At 38.6% G+C, this 19,214-nt stretch overlaps 1 protein-coding gene across 1 annotated transcript in view; it reads left to right on the top strand.

Annotated features, from left to right (window-relative positions):
• Positions 1-19,214, top strand: part of LIPK (lipase, family member K) — a 29,319-nt gene that overhangs the window by 5,049 nt on the left and 5,056 nt on the right. The window contains exons 3-8 of the mRNA XM_011947893.1: positions 1,302-1,500; positions 2,490-2,599; positions 3,833-3,969; positions 9,266-9,412; positions 11,599-11,670; positions 14,830-14,901. Of these exons, the coding sequence (XP_011803283.1) occupies positions 1,302-1,500; positions 2,490-2,599; positions 3,833-3,969; positions 9,266-9,412; positions 11,599-11,670; positions 14,830-14,901 (737 nt within the window). The remainder of the gene's footprint in view (positions 1-1,301; positions 1,501-2,489; positions 2,600-3,832; positions 3,970-9,265; positions 9,413-11,598; positions 11,671-14,829; positions 14,902-19,214) is intronic.

Raw genomic sequence — 19,214 nt, 5'->3', positions numbered from 1 at the left:
AACTATTTAATGGTACTTAACTTTGGCAAAGTCAGTAACACCTCTTCTTTCCCTCTATTCCAAAAGGTGGAAAAATGGACATAGACTCTTAGTTCCTTGGTCCTGGTGGCTGAAGGCTCTCTGAGAGTACAACTTACTCTCAGGAAGCCACTCTAGCTCCAAAAGTGACCTGAGGTAGGGTCCTGAGATACCAACACAGCATCACAAATCATTTATAAAGCAGAGGAAAACCCTAGTCACTTCTTTCCTTTCTTCTCTCTTTTTCAACACTTTCTCACTTCCTTCTTTTTCCTTTCTCTTTCTTAGTTAAAATGTCCCTATCTGACATTGGGAATAGGATTTTTGTATCATATTAACAATTTTAAACTATAAAGTTCTACTTATATCCTTGTTTTTTGCTTTCTAACAATTCAGATGAAATGAAGCAGTGCCTATAAAACTTACCATAGTGCTTGACATTCAGTCAACAAATGGCATTTTAATTACTTTTTATTATTTTGAAAAAAAATTAAATTTTTTTTTTTTTTTTTTTTTGAGACGGAGTCTCGCTCTGTCACCCAGGCTGGAGTGCTGTGGCCGGATCTCAGCTCACTGCAAGCTCTGCCTCCCGGGTTTATGCCATTCTCCTGCCTCAGCCTCCCAAGTAGCTGGGACTACGGGCGCCCGCCACCTCGCCCGGCTAGTTTTTTGTATTTTTTAGTAGAGACGGGGTTTCACCGTGTTAGCCAGGATGGTCTCGATCTCCTGACCTCGTGATCCGCCCATCTCAGCCTCCCAAAGTGCTGGGATTACAGGCTTGAGCCACCGCGCCCAGCCAAAAATTAAATTTTTAATCAGATTCAGATGTCTTGAAAAATATAATGCTATTAATATAAATAACAGTAATAGAGCTAATATTTACTGTGCCAGATGGCCTTTTGTATGTTTAAGTTCTCACTGAATTCTTATAAATACACTAGGAGATAGCATTTGTTATTATTTCCCATTATACAGATAGGTTAACTGAGGCACAAAGGAGTTCATGCATATCAGAAGGGATTTTGAACTAGGGCAATCTAACTTCCACACGTAAATAATACAATACAGTATATATAACCCTTTACAAATAAGAAAATAAGACAGAGAGAACTTAAATAACTTACCCAAGTAAGTAGCTCAGAAGGGACTAGATCCCAGGTTTGCCTGGCATCAAATTTTACCTCTTACCCTTTCTTCTATACTACAGAAATTCAGGAATGAGATTTTTCTTGTAGACACTGAGGAAGTTCAGACGTGAAATTCTTGTTGCCTGTGTTTTGCAGCTCCAAAGCCTGCTGTGTATTTGCAGCATGGCTTAATTGCATCTGCCAGTAACTGGATTTGCAACCTGCCCAACAACAGCCTGGCTTTCCTTCTGGCAGATAGTGGCTATGATGTGTGGTTGGGGAACAGCCGAGGAAACACTTGGTCCAGAAAACACCTTAAATTGTCACCCGAATCACCAGAATACTGGGCCTTCAGGTAAGGAGAAACCTATTAACGAATACAGTGTGTACTTTGCTCATGTATATGTATGAACACCTAGTGATTTTTGCCCTTTTTGTGTCCAAATGCACCCAGTGGAATCCACAAGAAGGAAACAAACCTTTCTCTCTCTACCCAGACTTTCTTCACAGGCTCTAAAGAACTGTCATTATTATTGCATGACTGTTTTAGAATTGCTGCCTCCTTCCTGGTATGTGTGTGGGTGAGTGTGTATATGTATGTTCTGGGGGAAGTAAGAAGAAAGCCTGATTACAGAATGGCTAAGCAACAGTGTTGTCAGCAGCAGTGCCAGGGGTTGCTGTCTGCTTCAGAAGCTATGCCTACCTGGTTACAGGAGCAAACCCATGCACTGGCATAGGAGCTAAGAACCATGCCTTGGAGGTCATGAAAACCCTGTGTTCCTTGGCTTCATTGCCAGCCTTCTTTCTGGAAAGCACTGGCATTTCCTAATTCTATACCATAATCCATTGCACCCTTGCAAATGACTAGAAAATTTCCTAGGTAAGTATTTATTAAACTATACACAGGATCAGAAGTAACTGAGGTCACTGTTAAATATGCGGATTACTGGGTCTCTTCCCAGGAAATTCTGATTCAGTCAGTTGGCTGAGGTCTGCAAATCTGTTTGCTTTATTATTCTTTTAGATAAGCATTCTAGGTAACTGGTCTTTTCAGAGGAGCTTGGTAAATCTGTTATAGAATTAAGTGAATATGACTAGCCTTGCAAGAAAAGCATGAGTAGGCCTTGACAAATCAAATTTTTCTGATTTCAGTTTCTTAAAAACGTTGACTTGCAATCAAGGTGTTGCACCCCTTAAAGTTGCATAGATGCCTAATATCATATATTGACACCAGTCTTATATTTAACAAAATCAAAGTATTTATGTTTTCACTGAATGTGTTTAAATGTTCTAGGCCTAACAATGAGATGACTTTTCTAATTCGTTATTCTTTCTTTTTGATAGTTTGGATGAGATGGCTAAATATGACCTTCCAGCCACAATCAGTTTTATCATAGAGAAAACAGGACAGAAGCGACTCTACTACGTGGGTCACTCACAAGGCACCACCATAGGTGTGTTTGGGGCAGATGTGATCAGAGAATGTCAGGGGCTCTTCTTGCATGTTCATGGAAGGGGGTCAGTATTTCTTCTGTCTGTGCAATCTCTAGCTTGGGGGCTTGGCTTGGGAAACCATTTCCTCTGGCTAATTTCTGAAGAGTAAATAAAATAAGAATGACAATAGGGAATTTTCCCCCAATACTAAATTTGGAGGTTGAGAGATAAGCCTGAAAGAGGGAGAATTATTCATATATTCGTTTGTGTGACCAACAAACATTTGTCAGACACTGTTATACGCTGAGGAAGCAGAGATAAATAGAGTATTCATTCTTTCCTTGAAGATCTCACAGTCTAGTGAGGGACACTAAAAAGAAAGCAGAGATTACAAAACTCAGCGATCATATGCTACAATCAGTATGACTTGTAGTTGCCAGGGAGGCGTTGGAGTAGGCCAGATGTGGGTAGGGCTATGTTGGCAGTGTTATGAGGCCCATTTGTCCCCTTACTGTTCTCACTTTGGCTAGAGGCCTTAACACTACCAACAGGATTTCCATCCGTCTGTTTTCTATATTTTAATTATAATCAGGATTCTGGTGTAAAGCAGGTCTGCACATACTTGTACTGTATCACACATCTTACATACATCCTCTCATCGGAAACTGCAAACATCTGAAACCACTATCATCCATGCTCCATAAATGGTTGAATTGAGGAATCTGTTCTAATGGTGATATTCCCAAGTAACATCTTACACTTCATATATTTAATAAAGATTACAGACACAAAGGTTATAAAGGGTCAAATGCATATAACTTACATACATTTGACTTTTATAAAAATCATCCTATAAGGATTTTACCATTCACACTTACAGACTGAGAAAACCGAGACTCACACAGGGGAGTAAATAGGAAGTAGGAAATAGGAAGTAAATAGGAAGCCAAATTTACAGCCCCGTTTTGTCTGATACCAGGACTATCGTCAAGCTGGAATGGGCTTTGGAGTTTACCTAGACATGCCCCACAGTAGATATTTGAACCCTCTCTCCTTGCGCTCCCCAGGGACAGGAAACACTTTATTCTGAATTAGCCAATTCCACCCTTGAGAAATTGAGAAATTCTTCTCTACAAATGGTAATAATTCTATGTTGTTTTTTGTTTTGTTTTTAATATGGCTACATTTACTACAACTTACAATGAACAAATAATTACGTGAAAACTATGAACTAGTGTCTTCTTCCATTTCAGCTTTTATAGCATTTTCTACAAACCCAGAACTGGCTAAAAGGATTAAGATCTTTTTTGCACTGGCTCCAGTTGTCACACTGAAATACACCCGAAGTCCTATGAAAAAACTAACATCTCTTTCCAGGCAAGTAGTCAAGGTATGTGACTTCCCAAGTTTTAATCTGAAATAACTAAAAGTAGCTTTATTTCCACTGATTTCAACAGAAAACCAATGACATTTTACAAACTTCTGAGAAAATAATAGGTATTCAAGATAATCCATGTAAGTTCACTGATGATGTACGCAATCTTATTAGCAGAGTTCAGGGAACTCCCCCTGTTGCTAATCTACCCTACTTTCTTCAACTATGTCTAGAAATGTGTCTCCTGTATCATTCCTCAACCACAGATAGAGAGAGCTTATTTGATTGATTGGTTTGTTGAATTTAGCAGATTAAATTTTTCTGGTGATCCCTAATTTTTTAGGGACAGTAGCAGTTGAGTTCACAGCATGGAATCAGATGGTGTGGGTTTGAATCTCATTTGTATGATTTGTGAGCTGAGTAAATCTGGTCAAGACCTTAAATGCTCTTCATCTGTAATGTGGGGATAATAAAGCTTCTCACTCATAGGACTACCATGAGGACAATGTGAATTAATACAGCATATCCTTTAAAACAATGTCTTGCATACTGTAAACCTTTAATAAATGTTAACAATTGTTTTGGCTATCATTAGTTTTATAGAACGTACCCTCCTCCATCACTAAATGCCCAACCTTGTTGCATTTCCTGACACTTTACAGGCTGTCATTTTGACAATTCCAAAAACCCAGGCAAAACTCTGGGCCCCCTGATCTCCTCTAGTTGACAGCTAACTAATCTGATCATTTATCTAGTCCAGGTGAATTGCATTGCATAGGTTGGTGTGCTTTCTTCTTGTATTTTAACATGGGCTTCTCCCATGGTAATAACTCCCATGGTGGTGATTGTACAGTTCAGTGATTTCAATGAAAGCAGATGAAAGTGAAACAATTCTGATAGAAGCCCAAAGATTTACAGAAGATTCCTGTTGAGAGTTAAGCAAATTAGTCTGTGGTGATTGAAGTGCCTATCTATACATCCCAGAAAGACGGGTAACAGAAAAACCACCTGAAAATAACAAAACATGCTTACATTGCCTGTTGGTACCTGGGCCTCCTATACCATTGAGACTTCACTCTGGCCTGCTCCTGCTATTAAGTAAACAATGTCAGACTGTTTGCTAAATTATTTCAGTATTCCCACACAATTAAGAGATATTTTAGGACAGTGGGATCTTTCCATTCCTCTTCATTTGCACAGCTGTCTTCAAACTTCTGCATTCCCTGACGTGTGTAGGATGTGGTATACAAGTTAATTCAGCCAAAAGATATCTAGGAGCTCCTATTTCAAGGCCCTGGCATTAGGAAACGGCTATGTCTACAAGGAAACTTTTCAGCTCATTGATATGAGTAAAAACTAGGGTGTGTGTGAGAGTAGAATGGGATTCAACTAAGGAGGTATTAGGAGACAATGGAAGGAAGCAGTGTCATGTCTAGGAGTTTAGACTTTGTTCTGTTAATGATGGGAGGCCATTGAAGAATATTGAATAGAAAAGTGGCTTGATCAAATTTGTAATTGTAGAAAGATTGCCCTTTCTAAATTATTATTTTATTTATTTTTTATTACACTTTAAGTTCTAGGGTACATGTGCACAACGTGCAGGTTTGTTACATATGTATACATGTGCCATGTTGGTGTGCTGCACCCAATAACTCATCATTTACATTAAGTATGTCTCCTAATGCTATCCCTCCCCGCTCCCCAAACCCCACAACAGGCCCCGGTGTGTGATGTTCCCCTTCCTCTGTCCAAGTGTTCTCATTGTTCAATTCCCACCTATGAGTGAGAACATGCGGTGTTTGGTTTTCTGTAGGGACATGGATGCAGCTGGAAAACGTCATTCTCAGCCATTTCTAAATTATAACTCCAATAGAGTAACTATAGTACCAACAGAAGAACTGCCTCATATGACCTACTAATTCCTAGTAGAAACTCCAGTATTATAATGATAGAGCAAAAACTTTGCTAGGTAAACTCAGAGAAAAGCAAGAATACTTCTAGCTGTTGGAATCACAACAGACTTTTTGGATAAGATGGCATTTTAGTTTGCACTTAAAGATAACATTTCAATATAGAGTGTGGTATAGAAAGGCTTTCCAAAACAAGAGGGAAACATGAGCAACATTGAAATGGTGATGCTCAGGCCATGGAAAACCACACATAACTCACTTTACTGGAGTTTTATATTAGTATTAGTAAAGGAGAGTATGAGAAATCATGTTGGAAATGTAGAAGCAGATTATAAAGGGATTTGAGTGCCAAATTAATGAGTTTGGAATGTATTCTATAGGTAATTGGGGAGCATGGAAATATTTGCACAGAGGAATGACATGCATAATGCCCCTTTTTAGAAAGATTCCCCTGGGAACCAAATGTAAGCAGATGCGGGTAAAGGACATCAAGAAGGGTGAAAAATAAGGAGAGTAATGATGGAGTTATTGTTAACACATCAGTTGATAGATACTGGGGATTGGAACAAGAGTTGTGCAACAAAAAATAATCTATAAGATATGACAATGAAATGATAGACAACGTTTAGGTATGTTTTTGACTTTTTGAGGAAGAGACTTTCTCCTCTCCTCTCCCATCAGCCAGATGCTTGCAGGCATGCTTGGTGAAAGGGTTCCTTTTTTATGGGAGTTTCTGGACTGAGACAACCTTTTTTCTCTCTCTGATTAGCACTTCCTTTTTCATTGATGCTGCCAGTATTTTCAGTTGCTCTGTTTCTATTACGTTTAACTCAATTCATGAGAGTTGAATTGAATTGAGTATAGAGGATAAAGATTTAAGTCAGACAAAACTGGGTTCACATTCTGCCTCCGCCTCCTGCCAATTGTAACCTTGGACAAGCCTCAATTTTCACATTGATAGAATGAGTAGAGTTTGTCAAGTTGAGAAATTAATTCATCCATTTCCCCTTCCTCACATCCCATTTTGCCCCTGGACATTTATGCCTTTGTGTTCTTGCCATTCTACTTTCTTTCTGACTTATAGATTGCTTTGATCCTTTGCTTTTGACACGTCTCTACAACATTAAAGATTGTTAGTACTGTCTCCATTTCTTAAAAGAAGAACTTAAGGCTCAGAGGGGCTAAGCAGCCTCTCCCAAGTCACCCAGCTAATGGATGGCAGAGCCAGAATTTGAACCCAGATATGACCAGGCAACCCAACCAATGGTCTTTTTTGTATGTGGTGGTTTTTCCACTTTTTCAATGCCAACCTGAAGAAGCTAGTGAACAAGGGTGACCAGTTCAGTGGGCTGTTGAGGGCTGAATCCAGCCCATGTTCTGCTTAGCAAGCCATGTGCCCTGGCATGGGGCCATGTTGCAATAAAGAGAGGTGCCTTTTCTAATTCTCACACATACCAAAAGAGCTACTAGAAGGAGACTGGCTCCCTGCTGTTACGTGACAAACATGCCTCCTCCAGAGCCAACTTGAAATTACATCTACAAGTTGGCATGTTTGCTACTCTGTACACAGGTGCTCTCCTACTGGTTGGCCTCATGAATATCTTCTCTTTTAGGTTAGGGTAAAGGAGAAATTATTCACCTTTGGGTAAATGCATAGTAATTTTGCTGAGTCACGGGATATTGAGGTAGAGTGGAGTCAGAGAATGTCCTGCTAATTTACTCCATATTTGGGAAAGCCAACTCCAGGTTTCAGAACAGGGAACCAAGAATCCATTACAGTAGATGTCACCTGTTTCTTAACACTGCATTTTCATTGTTGATTACTTTTATGAACTGGCTATTTTCTTTCACATGGATTTGTTTTGCCAAGCATGGATGACTAAGTTATTGATAAAATAAAATAAATTTGTTTACTGGTTAAAGTCAGATGCTGCCTTTTACTTTATTTATTCATTTGACAATCTATTTAAATTGTCACACTTGAAAACATGAAGTAAATGTCAACATTATTTTAAAAGACATGCTCATTTTATGAGTGTATGCTGCTACTATTATTAAATTATTATGGGGACATTTACGCAGGAAGAATTACAATTTGGCAAGTTGAATTAATTATCTAGGGTATTATCTAAGTGTCCTAGTGATTGTGATAAAATGAATAAGAGTCTGGAATCAATTAGATAATATGTATAAGGCTTATTATTACTTTCCAGACCTAAAGAATTGAGAAGTGTGGTTTGAACTAGTTTAACATATTGTTGTCCTTCCTTTCCCTTGCCTTTTTCTTCTTCCTCCTCTTCTTCTTCCTCCTCCATCTTCTCTCCCTCTCCCTCCTTCCCTTCCTCTTTCCCTGCCTCTATCCCTCTCTTTCTCTCTTGGGCATGAAACAGAGTATGAAATCTTGGTACTTCATATATTCCATTAATATTCCATGGAATATCAAATATTCCATTAAATAAAGAATGTATCTGCCTCTATAAGATAATCAGTTTTAAACTCAGAATTTAATAAGCTATGATCAGTAGGAATTTACATGATCTAGTTTTCTAGATATAGTATAAGATCCTAAAGTGAATTAGATTTTAAGTGAATAAATGCTAGTTATTACTGTTCTTTAGTTGTAATATCTGGTTAGCAAAGAATTCCAGAAGAAATGTGTGTTTATTTTTACTGTAAATGGGTGTTTCCAAAGTTTTAAGAACTAAAAAATATATTTTTAACTTTATATCTAGTTTATTATGCTAAGATTATAAAACTAGTAGCTGTGAAGCAAAGGAACTCTCTGGCAACACTGCCTGAAATTCCACTAGTAAAGCTTCATTTATGTGGTTTAAGCTTTTGTCTATAGAAAGAATTCATTAAAGGATTCCGGAAGGAATGGCTCAAGTCTGTGTGAGTCACTAATTATGACAGTAATAATAATTACATTAAGTTATACTTTAAATAATATTTTCATGTGTACTAGATGCTAGGAACTGCACTAATTGTCTTTTAAACATGACCTACTAACTTTACAACAGCCCTGCCTATTAGAACATTTTTCCATTTTATAGATGAGAAAATTTATATTAATAGAAATTTAAAACTCTCCCAAGGTATAGAATGTGTTTGAATCCAGAATGAAACACATGTATGCCTCACTCCAAAGCCTTACAAATTTCCTGTGGGAACTAGTTTCTCAAGGGGCATTCTAAAAAACACCCCAATTAAAGGTTTTTGGGAAAAGCCATTAAGAGGTGCATTGGAAGGATTACAAACCTAATAACAAGCCTCACGATTTCACTAAGGACCAACACTGAGCAGATGTCACCTAATACTGTGCAGTCCTTCTTTGAACTACCTCTTTCTCCACTTTTGATATCCACATCTATAAGATTTGATGGTTTTAAATTATCTTGTAGGTGTTGTTTGGTGACAAAATGTTCCACCCTCACACATTGTTTGACCAATTCATTGCCACCAAAGTCTGCAGTCGGAAGCTGTTCCATCGTATTTGCAGCAACTTCCTATTTACTCTGAGTGGATTTGATCCGCAAAACTTAAATATGGTAAGTGTAAGTAACTGGGTCTGGGAAAACATTTGTTTTGTTGCACAGAGGTGATGAAAGTTCATTCTGGAGCATATGGCAACTGCAATTCGAGGCTTCCTTTTTGCTTTTGGAATGTAATCAGTACATTCATGGCTTCCAGTGAGGGTTGAGAGTCCACTTGCTTTCACAGGAGGATTTGAGAAGAAAGCTTTTCTGCCAACAATCCTCGTCTCTTCTTACCTGAAACGTCCTTCACTTAGATAAAAGCTATGGTTTTCATATTTATCTTGCTGTGCTTGCGCCTTATGTCATACTCACTGAAGTAGAATATCAGGGGAAAGTCCAGACATTTGTATTTTTATTTTTACCAATTTTCCACTTTCACAGTTGATTTGGAAAGTTATTTTATGAACCACTTACTTCCTTAACCCAAAGGGATAAAAGGAGGGATGGTTCTTGAACAACAGCTACAAATTTATTGTTCAAGGGGTACTGAGAGGGATCAGTGTCAGGGTTCTTGTCAAGTAATGTCTAACTTAACTGAGATATTTTCCATGATGACTCAAGGAGTTGGGGGAGGGAGGAGGGAAAGAGAGGAGATGTGTTTGAAACCAGAGGTACGATCAAGCTGAAGTTGGTCTCTGCCTCTCTCACAGACTTCTGCCCAGAGCCTACTCTTCCAGTCAGTGGAAAGCACTGCTTAAAATTTTTCTTGCTTTCAAGAAAGATTTATAAAAGACTTCTTATGCAAAACATGTCTTAGCCACTGCCTTTCTACATTCCTCTCTCACTTTCTCAATGTACAGTGGAAACTATGCTTGCCTATCACTTAGATGCAAGGATATATATAGGTGAAAGCATATCATGTAGATAGAGCTGAGTAAAAAGACCTTGAAACAAACACAAAAGAGTGTATTTTAAAAGCACCCTCTCAGCATATCCTAAAAGTTTGCTAAAGAAAGACATCACAAAATAACACTCTTGACTATTAATTGGCCCTTGCTGTCCATATGGACACCTTTTTTCAGAACACCTTTTGTCTTTCTGCCAAAAAGCAAGGCTTACAGAATATTACAGCACCTTCACGGACATTTGTTTCAAAGAACCATAACCAGGGATGCATAATAATATTGGTGGAACTTTGGAAAAATACACATGTCCAGAACTCAACCTTTGAGATTTTGATTTGTATTCAGTACATTTGGATAGCTTAATAAGTAGGTTAAAATATTTCTAAAGCCCTAAGATGTTTCCGATGCTTACTTTGGTTGAAAATAACTCTTTTTATTTTAAAAAGTGCAGTTGAAAATATGAGAGAATCAAGAGTTTATGTGCATGTTTTGTTTTTGTTCCTGTGTGTGTGTGTGTGGTTGTTTATCCATAAGATACCTAAATAAACTGACTGAATTAATTCTGCCCCACAAATCTTCAGAGTCCTGTAGAATATTTACCACATTTTAAAATTCAGAAAACAAAAGGTAACATTCAGATCTATTATTAGCGCCTTAGGGTCAACAGCTCTCTTTGAATGTCCTTTGGGACTTAACATGGGGTGAAGGAGAAGATCACTGGGGTTTTTATCCTTTAATCTCCTATACCCTTGAACCTATGGGAGTTGAGTCTGGAAAAAGATTTCCTTTTGTCTTTGCCCAGTGGGATGCCCCCTGTAGGTTTGAGGACAGGACAGAGTCAGTGGAGGAAAAAGTTCTTCTAAGATGGGCTTCTTTGGTTAATATGTCTTCAGATTATGTGGTATATGTTTTTTCCTTAAAGAAAGGGAAAAGAGGCTGGGCGCGGTGGCTCACGCCTGTAATCTCAGCACTTTGGGGAGGCCAAGGCAGGTGGTTCACGAGGTCAGGAGATCAAGACTATCCTGGCTGACATGGTGAAACCCCGTCTCTACTGAAAATACAAAAACAAAATTAGCTGGGCATGGTGGTGCACACCTGTAGTCCCAGCTACTCAGGAGGTTGAGGCAGGAGATGGAACCCAGGAGGTGGAGCCTGCAGCGAGCCAAGATCGCACCACTGCACTCTAGCCTGGGCAACAGAGCGAGACTCCATCTCAAAAATAAAAATTAAAATTAAAAAAGAAATAAAGAAAGGGAAAAGAGGAAAAGAAGAAACTTTTTAAATTTCTCTCAAATGTTTACTTGTGGTGTGATGATATGATTAGCCTCTAAATGAGAAGTAATCTCTTTGCAGAGTCGCTTGGATGTTTACTTGTCACACAATCCTGCGGGAACATCTGTTCAGAATATGCTGCACTGGGCCCAGGTACGTGCTTCTTATTCCTGCTTGATGCACACATACCTCTGCAAGACCCTCAAGGAGTGCTCTCAGAAAGCTCACTGCAGGGTTCTGCAGGCACCCGCCACCGTCACATTGATGTTTTTGGAATCAGCATCAACTCTTCATTTTTATTTACTTCATTCCCATTTCTTCTTGTCCTCAGTGTCTGGGTTTTGAGCATGGTTCTCAGATATTCTGACTGAGTTCTGATCCTTAGATTATTCCAAACTGCATTTCAAGGGAAGGCTTTTATTTCCTCTTTCAGAAAGTCATCAGCTCTAATAGAACTTTATATAAAATGATGCATCTTATTCCAGAAAGAGCTGTTCATCCTCCAATCAATATATGGGGCATTTCAGAATGTGGAAACGATGCTTTATTCAGAGCAAATTGAAAGCTAGGGAAGAATTAAAATGGATTTATGGCTTATGTTTTTACCCTCATTTAAAGTTTTATTTGTTTTATTTTATTACTCAATATACAGAAAGCTCAGAGATAAGTCTAATTCAATTGGTTTGACTTTCTGAGCCTTGTGTGTGTGTGTCTTTGTGTGTGCATGCACACACATGTGCACGCACATTCATTTGTTTATTATGTAATATTTGCCTATATTCTTGGCTGATGGCTCAGTCACAACACCTTTTGAAAAGTGAACAAAATATAAATAATTCTATGATGGGGAGAGGGCTGGTGTCTTCTTAAAGGTTTAATATATCTGAGACCCCCCCCCAGGAATTTGCATTTTAATATATACCCTAACAAATTTGCTCCCTGTTTTAGACAATCACTACTATAGATAGCCTGAAATACTAGGTGAGGATTTCTGAAATACTTGGAAGAGTTTGACCCCCAGGATATAAGGCTTCAAGTTCCTCTAAGAACGATGTTCAGGATATAGGGCTTCCTACTGATGAGGAGACAGATAAGTCCTCTTATGAGCATGGCCTTCCAGGTAGTACACGTTTAATTTCACAGTTATTGAGCACTTAATATATGTTCTTCTTGCTGCTCATACATGTGATTTTATTCAGTCTCACTGAATTATTATGACAACTTTTTAGTAAAGGCACTGATATCCCCCCACTCTACAAATGTCATAGCATGTTATTTATTTATTTTTTGAGACAGGGTCTCAAAAAAAGCATGCAGTGGTACTATCATTTTACCCAGGCTGGAGTACAGTGGTACAATCATGGCTCACTATAGCCTTGACATGCTGGGTTTAAGCAATCCTCCTATCTCAGCTTCCTGAGTAGCTGGCACCATAGGCATGCACCACCATGCCCAGATAACTTTTGATTCTTTGTACAAAGATGAGGTCTTGTTTTGTTGCTTAGGCTGGTCTTGGACTGCTGGACTCAAGCAGTCCTCCCACCTCAGCCTCCCAGAGTGCTGGGATTATAGGCGTGAGCACTGCGTATGGCTGCCTATTCCTTATACATTTTATAATTGACTTCACTTAAGAAAAACTTTTCCCCTTTGACAGAAAGTCCTCTTCAGGATAGAAATAAGTGGGGATGGTGGGGGCATGGTAAATATTTAGTTATAAGTTACATAGGCAGCTAAGGCAAAAGTGATGATCATGATGATGGTAGTAATCCTAGTGAAAAAAAGCTGTTTGTTGGGTATTACTAGGTGCTACATGCTTTATAGATGTTACTATAATCTTCACAATCCTAAGAAATAGTGTTACTGTCATTCTCATTTCACAAATATCTTGCTTTGAATCACAGATTCAGTAGTCTATTAAGCCTGGATACAAACAAGGTGTATCGGGGTCTTTTACACTACTATAAAGAACTACCTGAGACTGGGTAATTTATGAAGACAAGAGGTTTGATAGACTCACAGCTCCACAGGTTGTACAGGAAGCATGGCTAGGAGGCCTCAGGAAACTTACTATCACCACAGAAAGCGAAGGGGAAGCAAGCACATCTTACCATGGCAGTGCAGGAGACGGACAGCACAAAGCAGGAGGTGCCACACACTTTCAAACAACCAGATCTTGTGAGATCTCCCTCACTATCACGAGAACAACAAAGGAGAATCCCGCCCCCATGATTCGGTCACCTCCCACTAGGCCCCTCCCCTGACACGTGGGGGTTACAATTAGAGATGAGATTTGGGTGGGGACACAGAGCCAAACCAAATCACCAGATTAGATCCTAGAGCCCAAGTTCCTAAGTACTACATCCTATTGCCTCCCATTTCTAAAAGCTTGCAGAATTTCAACAGCAGCAGACTGCTGCCTCTCTGAATATAAATCATGATGGGAATAATTTTAAACTAAAAATCAGGACTAAATTAGTAAGTGGGAAAAATATCTGAGATTCAAGCTAAGAAAGAAAAACACAGAAGAGTCTGAGAATAATTTAATGAAGTGCTTGACATAAACGTCAAAGTTATCTGCCTCATCAATCCTTCATGGGTGGCAAATAACAGAAAAATGAAATGCTGTATGTATGAATGTCCTTATATTCTAATATTTGAAGTTTCAGTACCAAAATGCAAAAGTAGTCATGCACATGTCTCAGTCAGCCCATGGCTACGTTATGCACATCACAGCAGGTGGCTTGCCCTGGCATATGGGAGGCAGACAGCAGCCATGTACCTCACACAGAACTGGGAAAGCTCAGTGGGTGAATATTTCTTTTAATAGTGAAAACAATGTTTAAGGATAGGGAATATAATCATAACAGCTTAGACCACATCATGAGGATAAGGTACAAAGTTGTATAATAACAATAGCAGTAATTTTTAAATGTAAGAAATGTATAGTTAATGCCTTTAAAAAAATTATTAAAATTCCTGAAGCAAAGATATTCAAGAATCATTCAATTTTGCATCTTTAAAAAGTATTTCTGTGTGTAGCACGATAATATTTAAAGGCATTGGATTTAAATGAAAAAAATCTGATGATTTTCATTGGAAAGATACAGGAATGAGTAAAAGATTGTACCAATTCTGTGAATTACAGTAAGAGTTATCATTTTTTATTACTTATTTTCTTAATCTTTATTGAAATTTAGCTTACGTTTCTAAAGAGTGGGGCATAATGTTAATCTTCTTTGTAAATTTCTTCTGTACTGTCTTTAAATGTACACTATTTTCTTATATTATTTTAATGTGTTTATTTTATTTTAGGCTGTTAATTCTGGTCGGCTCCAAGCTTTTGATTGGGGAAACTCTGATCAGAACATGATGCACTTTCACCAGGTACAAAAATAATCCTCATAATCAGTTCCATGCTGCAAATGAACTAACAAAAATAGTATCCACTCATTAAGCACCTGCCACTTCCATTTACCACACTGGATATTGCTTATTGCTGTTCTCACAAGCTGCTTATTGGGTTCTTGCCATGTGCCACATCATTATTTCTAATTCTTACAAGGACATTGCAAAGTAAATATTATTATCCCTATTTTTTTCAGAGGTTCAGAGAGGGTAGGTAAATTACCAGAGTTATTCAGCTAGTAAACAACCAGAGAGAGGGGCTCAAGATGGGCAACTAGACACAGCCAGGAAGAGCTTCTCCCATTAAGAGACAAGACCATCAAGAAGATTGGAACACTCTGAGCAGATCTTCAGAAGAAAGGCATTGAGAGTGAATGGAGGTAGGATGCTGAGCCTGGGCTAGAGGGAGGATTCTGGGAAGCCTGCCCAGGGTTGCTGAGCACCAGGACTCATTCCAGGCCCTGAGTAGCTCCTGGGGAAGAGGTGAGTTAAATAGGAGTGCAATGGCCCACTCTTACTATGGACATAGCTGCAGGACACCCCACAACCCCCATAGACATTTGAGCTAGTAGGCAGAGCTGCTTGGAGAGTTGGCAGGGACAGGACTCTCACCTGTGCAAAGCCAAGAGAGTTTGGTGCAGGAAGAATTGCAGTGAAATACGGCCAGGGACATCCATTCCCCAAGGCTTGCCAAGCTCCTCTAGGTGGCATTGGCCTTTGTTGACTGTTGAACCTAAACAGAACAGGGCTATCTTACCCATGGGATGGGGCCAGTGTGATCTCAACACATCCCTGTCTGCTGGCCTCTCTCAGGTTTCCTGCCTGGCTGCACCTGCTTGCAGCACAGCCTCACATGCCCAACCAGGGTGCTTCCCCACTGGTCACTGCCATACCTCCTTCACCGGCAGATTCTGCCTAGCCATAGGAGAGCTTTTGCAGATGGGCCCCTACCAGTGTGAACATACTTGCAGTCTCCCATGACTGCTTTGCAAGCATGCATGTGTGTAAACCTTACCACCACCACTGCTGCGATGAAGTGCTTTTGCCCCACCTCCCATCAGAGTGTTGTTGCCAGCATATGAAGAACATCTCAGCCTCTCCAGTACAGTAGTGGTCAGAGAACAAAGCTTTGCACATGGTCCCACCTACCAAGGTTATAGCATACAGCCCAGGAGTGCTGAGCTGAGCCCTGGTACCCTGAAGTTATTCAGAAATGAAGCCAGTCAACTAAACACAACTTATATCAAGGGCTTCAAAGAATATAAAAGCAAAAAGCCTCATCCAAAGGACAGCAACTTCAAAGATTGAAGGAATATCAGCCAAAACAGTTGAGAAGGAATCAGTGCAAGAACTCTGGAAATTTGAAAAGGCGAATGACCTCTAAATGACCACACTACTTTTCCAGCAATGGTTCTTAACCAAATGGAAATGACTGAAATGACAGATACACAGTTCAGAATCCGGATAGCAACAGAGATCATTGAAATTCAGGAGAAAGTTGAAACTCAGTCCAAGGAATCTAAGGAATCCCATAAAATAATTTAGCAGCTGAAAGATGAAATAGCCATTTTAAGAAATAACCAAATTGATATGATAGAGCTGGGAAACTCACTATAGGAATTTCATAATATAATCAGAAGTATTAATGGCAGAATAGTATGGCAGAATTTCAGGAAAAAATCTCAGAGATTGAAGACTGGTTATTTCAGTGAACCCAGTCAGACAAAAATAAAGAAAAAGAATTTAAAAAATGAAAAAAATCTGCAGAAAATATGGGATTATGTAAAGACACTAAACCTACAGCTCTCTGGCATTCCTGAAAGAGAGGGAGAGAGAGCAAGTAACTTGGAAAACATATTTGATGATATTGTCCATGAAAATTTCCCTAACCTCACTAGAGAGGTCAACATTTAAATTTGGGAAATTCAGAGAACCCCTGCAAGATAGTATATAAGACAAACATCCCCCAAGACACACAGTCATCAGATTCTCCAAAGTCTATGTGAAAGAAAAAATATTAAAGGCAGCTAGAGAGAAAGGGCAGTTACAAAGGGAACCTCATCAGGCTAACTGTGGACCTTTCAGCAGAAACCCTACAAGCCAGAAGAGATTACGGGCTTGTATTCAACATCCTTAAAGAAAAGAAATTCCAACCAAGGATTTCACATACAGAAAAACTAAGCTTTATAAGTGAAGAAGATATAAAATATTTTTCAGGCAAAATTGCTAAGAGAATTTATTACCACCAGACCTGCCTTCCAAGAGGTCCTGAATGAAATGCTAAACATGGAAATGAAAGACTGTTACCAGATACTACAAAAGCACACTTAAATACACAGACCATTGACACTAGAAAGCAGCTACACAATCAAGCCTACATAACAACCAGCTAACAACACAATGACAGGATCAAATCTACATATATTGGTATTAACCTTGAATGCAAACAGGCTAAATGCCTCACTTAAAATGCAAAGAATTACAAATTGCATAAAGAAGCAAGACCTAACTGTATGCTACCTACATGAGACCCATCTTGCATGCAATGACACTTGTAGGCTCAAAGAAAAGGGAGGGAGAAATATCTATCAAACAAATGGAAAAGGAAAAAGACCAGGGGTTGCTAATCTTGCTTTAGACAAAACAGAATTTAAATAAACAATTATCAAAAAGAACAGAGAAGGGCATTAAATAATGATAAAGGGTTGAATTTAACAAAAAGACAACTATCCTAAATATATATGCACCCAATACAGGAGCACCTAGATTCATAAAACAAGCCCTTAGAGACTTACAAAGAGACTTAGATAACCACACGACAATAGTGAGAGCCTTCAACACCCCACTAACAGTACTAGACGGATCTTTGAATGCAGAAAACTAACAAAGATATTTGCGACCTAAACTTGATACCTAACCAAATAGACTGAGCAGACATCTAGAGAACACTTTACCCAACAACAGCAGAATACATACTCTTCTCATGTGCACGTGGCACATACTCTAAAATCGACCACACACTCAACCATAAAGCAATTCTCAACAAATTAAACAAAAACTGAAATTATACCATGTACACTCATGAATCACAGTACAATAAAAGTAGAAACCAATACCAAGACGATCCATCAAAACCATGCAATTATAAGGAAAGTAAACAACCTTCTCCTGAATGACTTTTAGGTAAATAATGAAATACAGGCAGAAATAAAGAAATTCTTTGAAACTAATGAAAACAGAGATACAATATGCCAGAATCTCTGGGACACAGCTAAAGGAGTGTTAAGAGGAAAGCTTATAGTGCTAAACACCCACGTCAAAAAGTTAGAAATATCTCAAATTAACAACCTAACATCACACCTAGAGAAACTAGAAAAACAAGAGCAAACCAACTCCAGAGCTAGCAGAAGAAAAAATAACCAAAATCACGGCTTAACTGAATGAAATTGAGGTTCAAAGAAACATACAAAAGATCAACAAAATCACAAGTTGGTTCCTTGACAGAATAAATACAACTGATAGACTGCTAGCTAGACTAATAAAGAGAGAAGATTCAAATAAACACAGTCAGAAATGACAATGGGGACATTACCACCACCCCACAGATACACAATAATTCCTCAGAGACTATCATTATCACCTCTACACACACAAACTGGAAAATCTAGAAGAAATGCATAAATTTTGGGAAGCATAACACCTCCAAAGATTAAATCAGGAAGCAATTGAAACCATAAACAGATCAATAACAAGTTCCAAAAATTGAATCGGTACTAAAACACTGCCAACCAGAAAAAGCCCTGGACCAGAATGAATTACAGTCGAATTTTACTATACATGTAAGAAGAGCTGGTGCCAATCTTACTGAAATAATTCCAAAAAATCGAGGAGGAGGGGCTCTTCTATAACTCATTTTTTGAAGCCAGCATCCATCATTCTGATGCCAAAATCTGGCAGAAACACAACAAATAAAGAAAACTTCAGGCCAATATCCCTGATAAACATATATGCAAAAATTCTCAATGAAATACTAGTGAACCTAATACAGCAACACATCAAAAAGCTAGTCCACAACAATCAAGTAGGCTTTATTCCTGGGTTGCAAAGTTGGTCCAAAATATGCAAATCAATACGTTTGAGGCATCACATAAACAGAAATAAAAACAAAAACCACAAGATTATCTCAATAGACACAGCAAAGACTCTTAAGAAAATTCAACATCCCTTCATGTTAAAAACCCTCAACAAACTAAGCACCAAAGAAACTTACCTCAAAATAATAAGAGCCATCC

The sequence above is a fragment of the Colobus angolensis genome, unplaced genomic scaffold (genome assembly GCF_000951035.1).
Source record: "Colobus angolensis palliatus isolate OR3802 unplaced genomic scaffold, Cang.pa_1.0 Scaffold270, whole genome shotgun sequence".
NCBI lineage: Eukaryota > Metazoa > Chordata > Mammalia > Primates > Cercopithecidae > Colobus > Colobus angolensis.
Note: the sequence above shows the minus strand (reverse complement) of the source record. Positions and strands in the feature narration are given on the sequence as shown.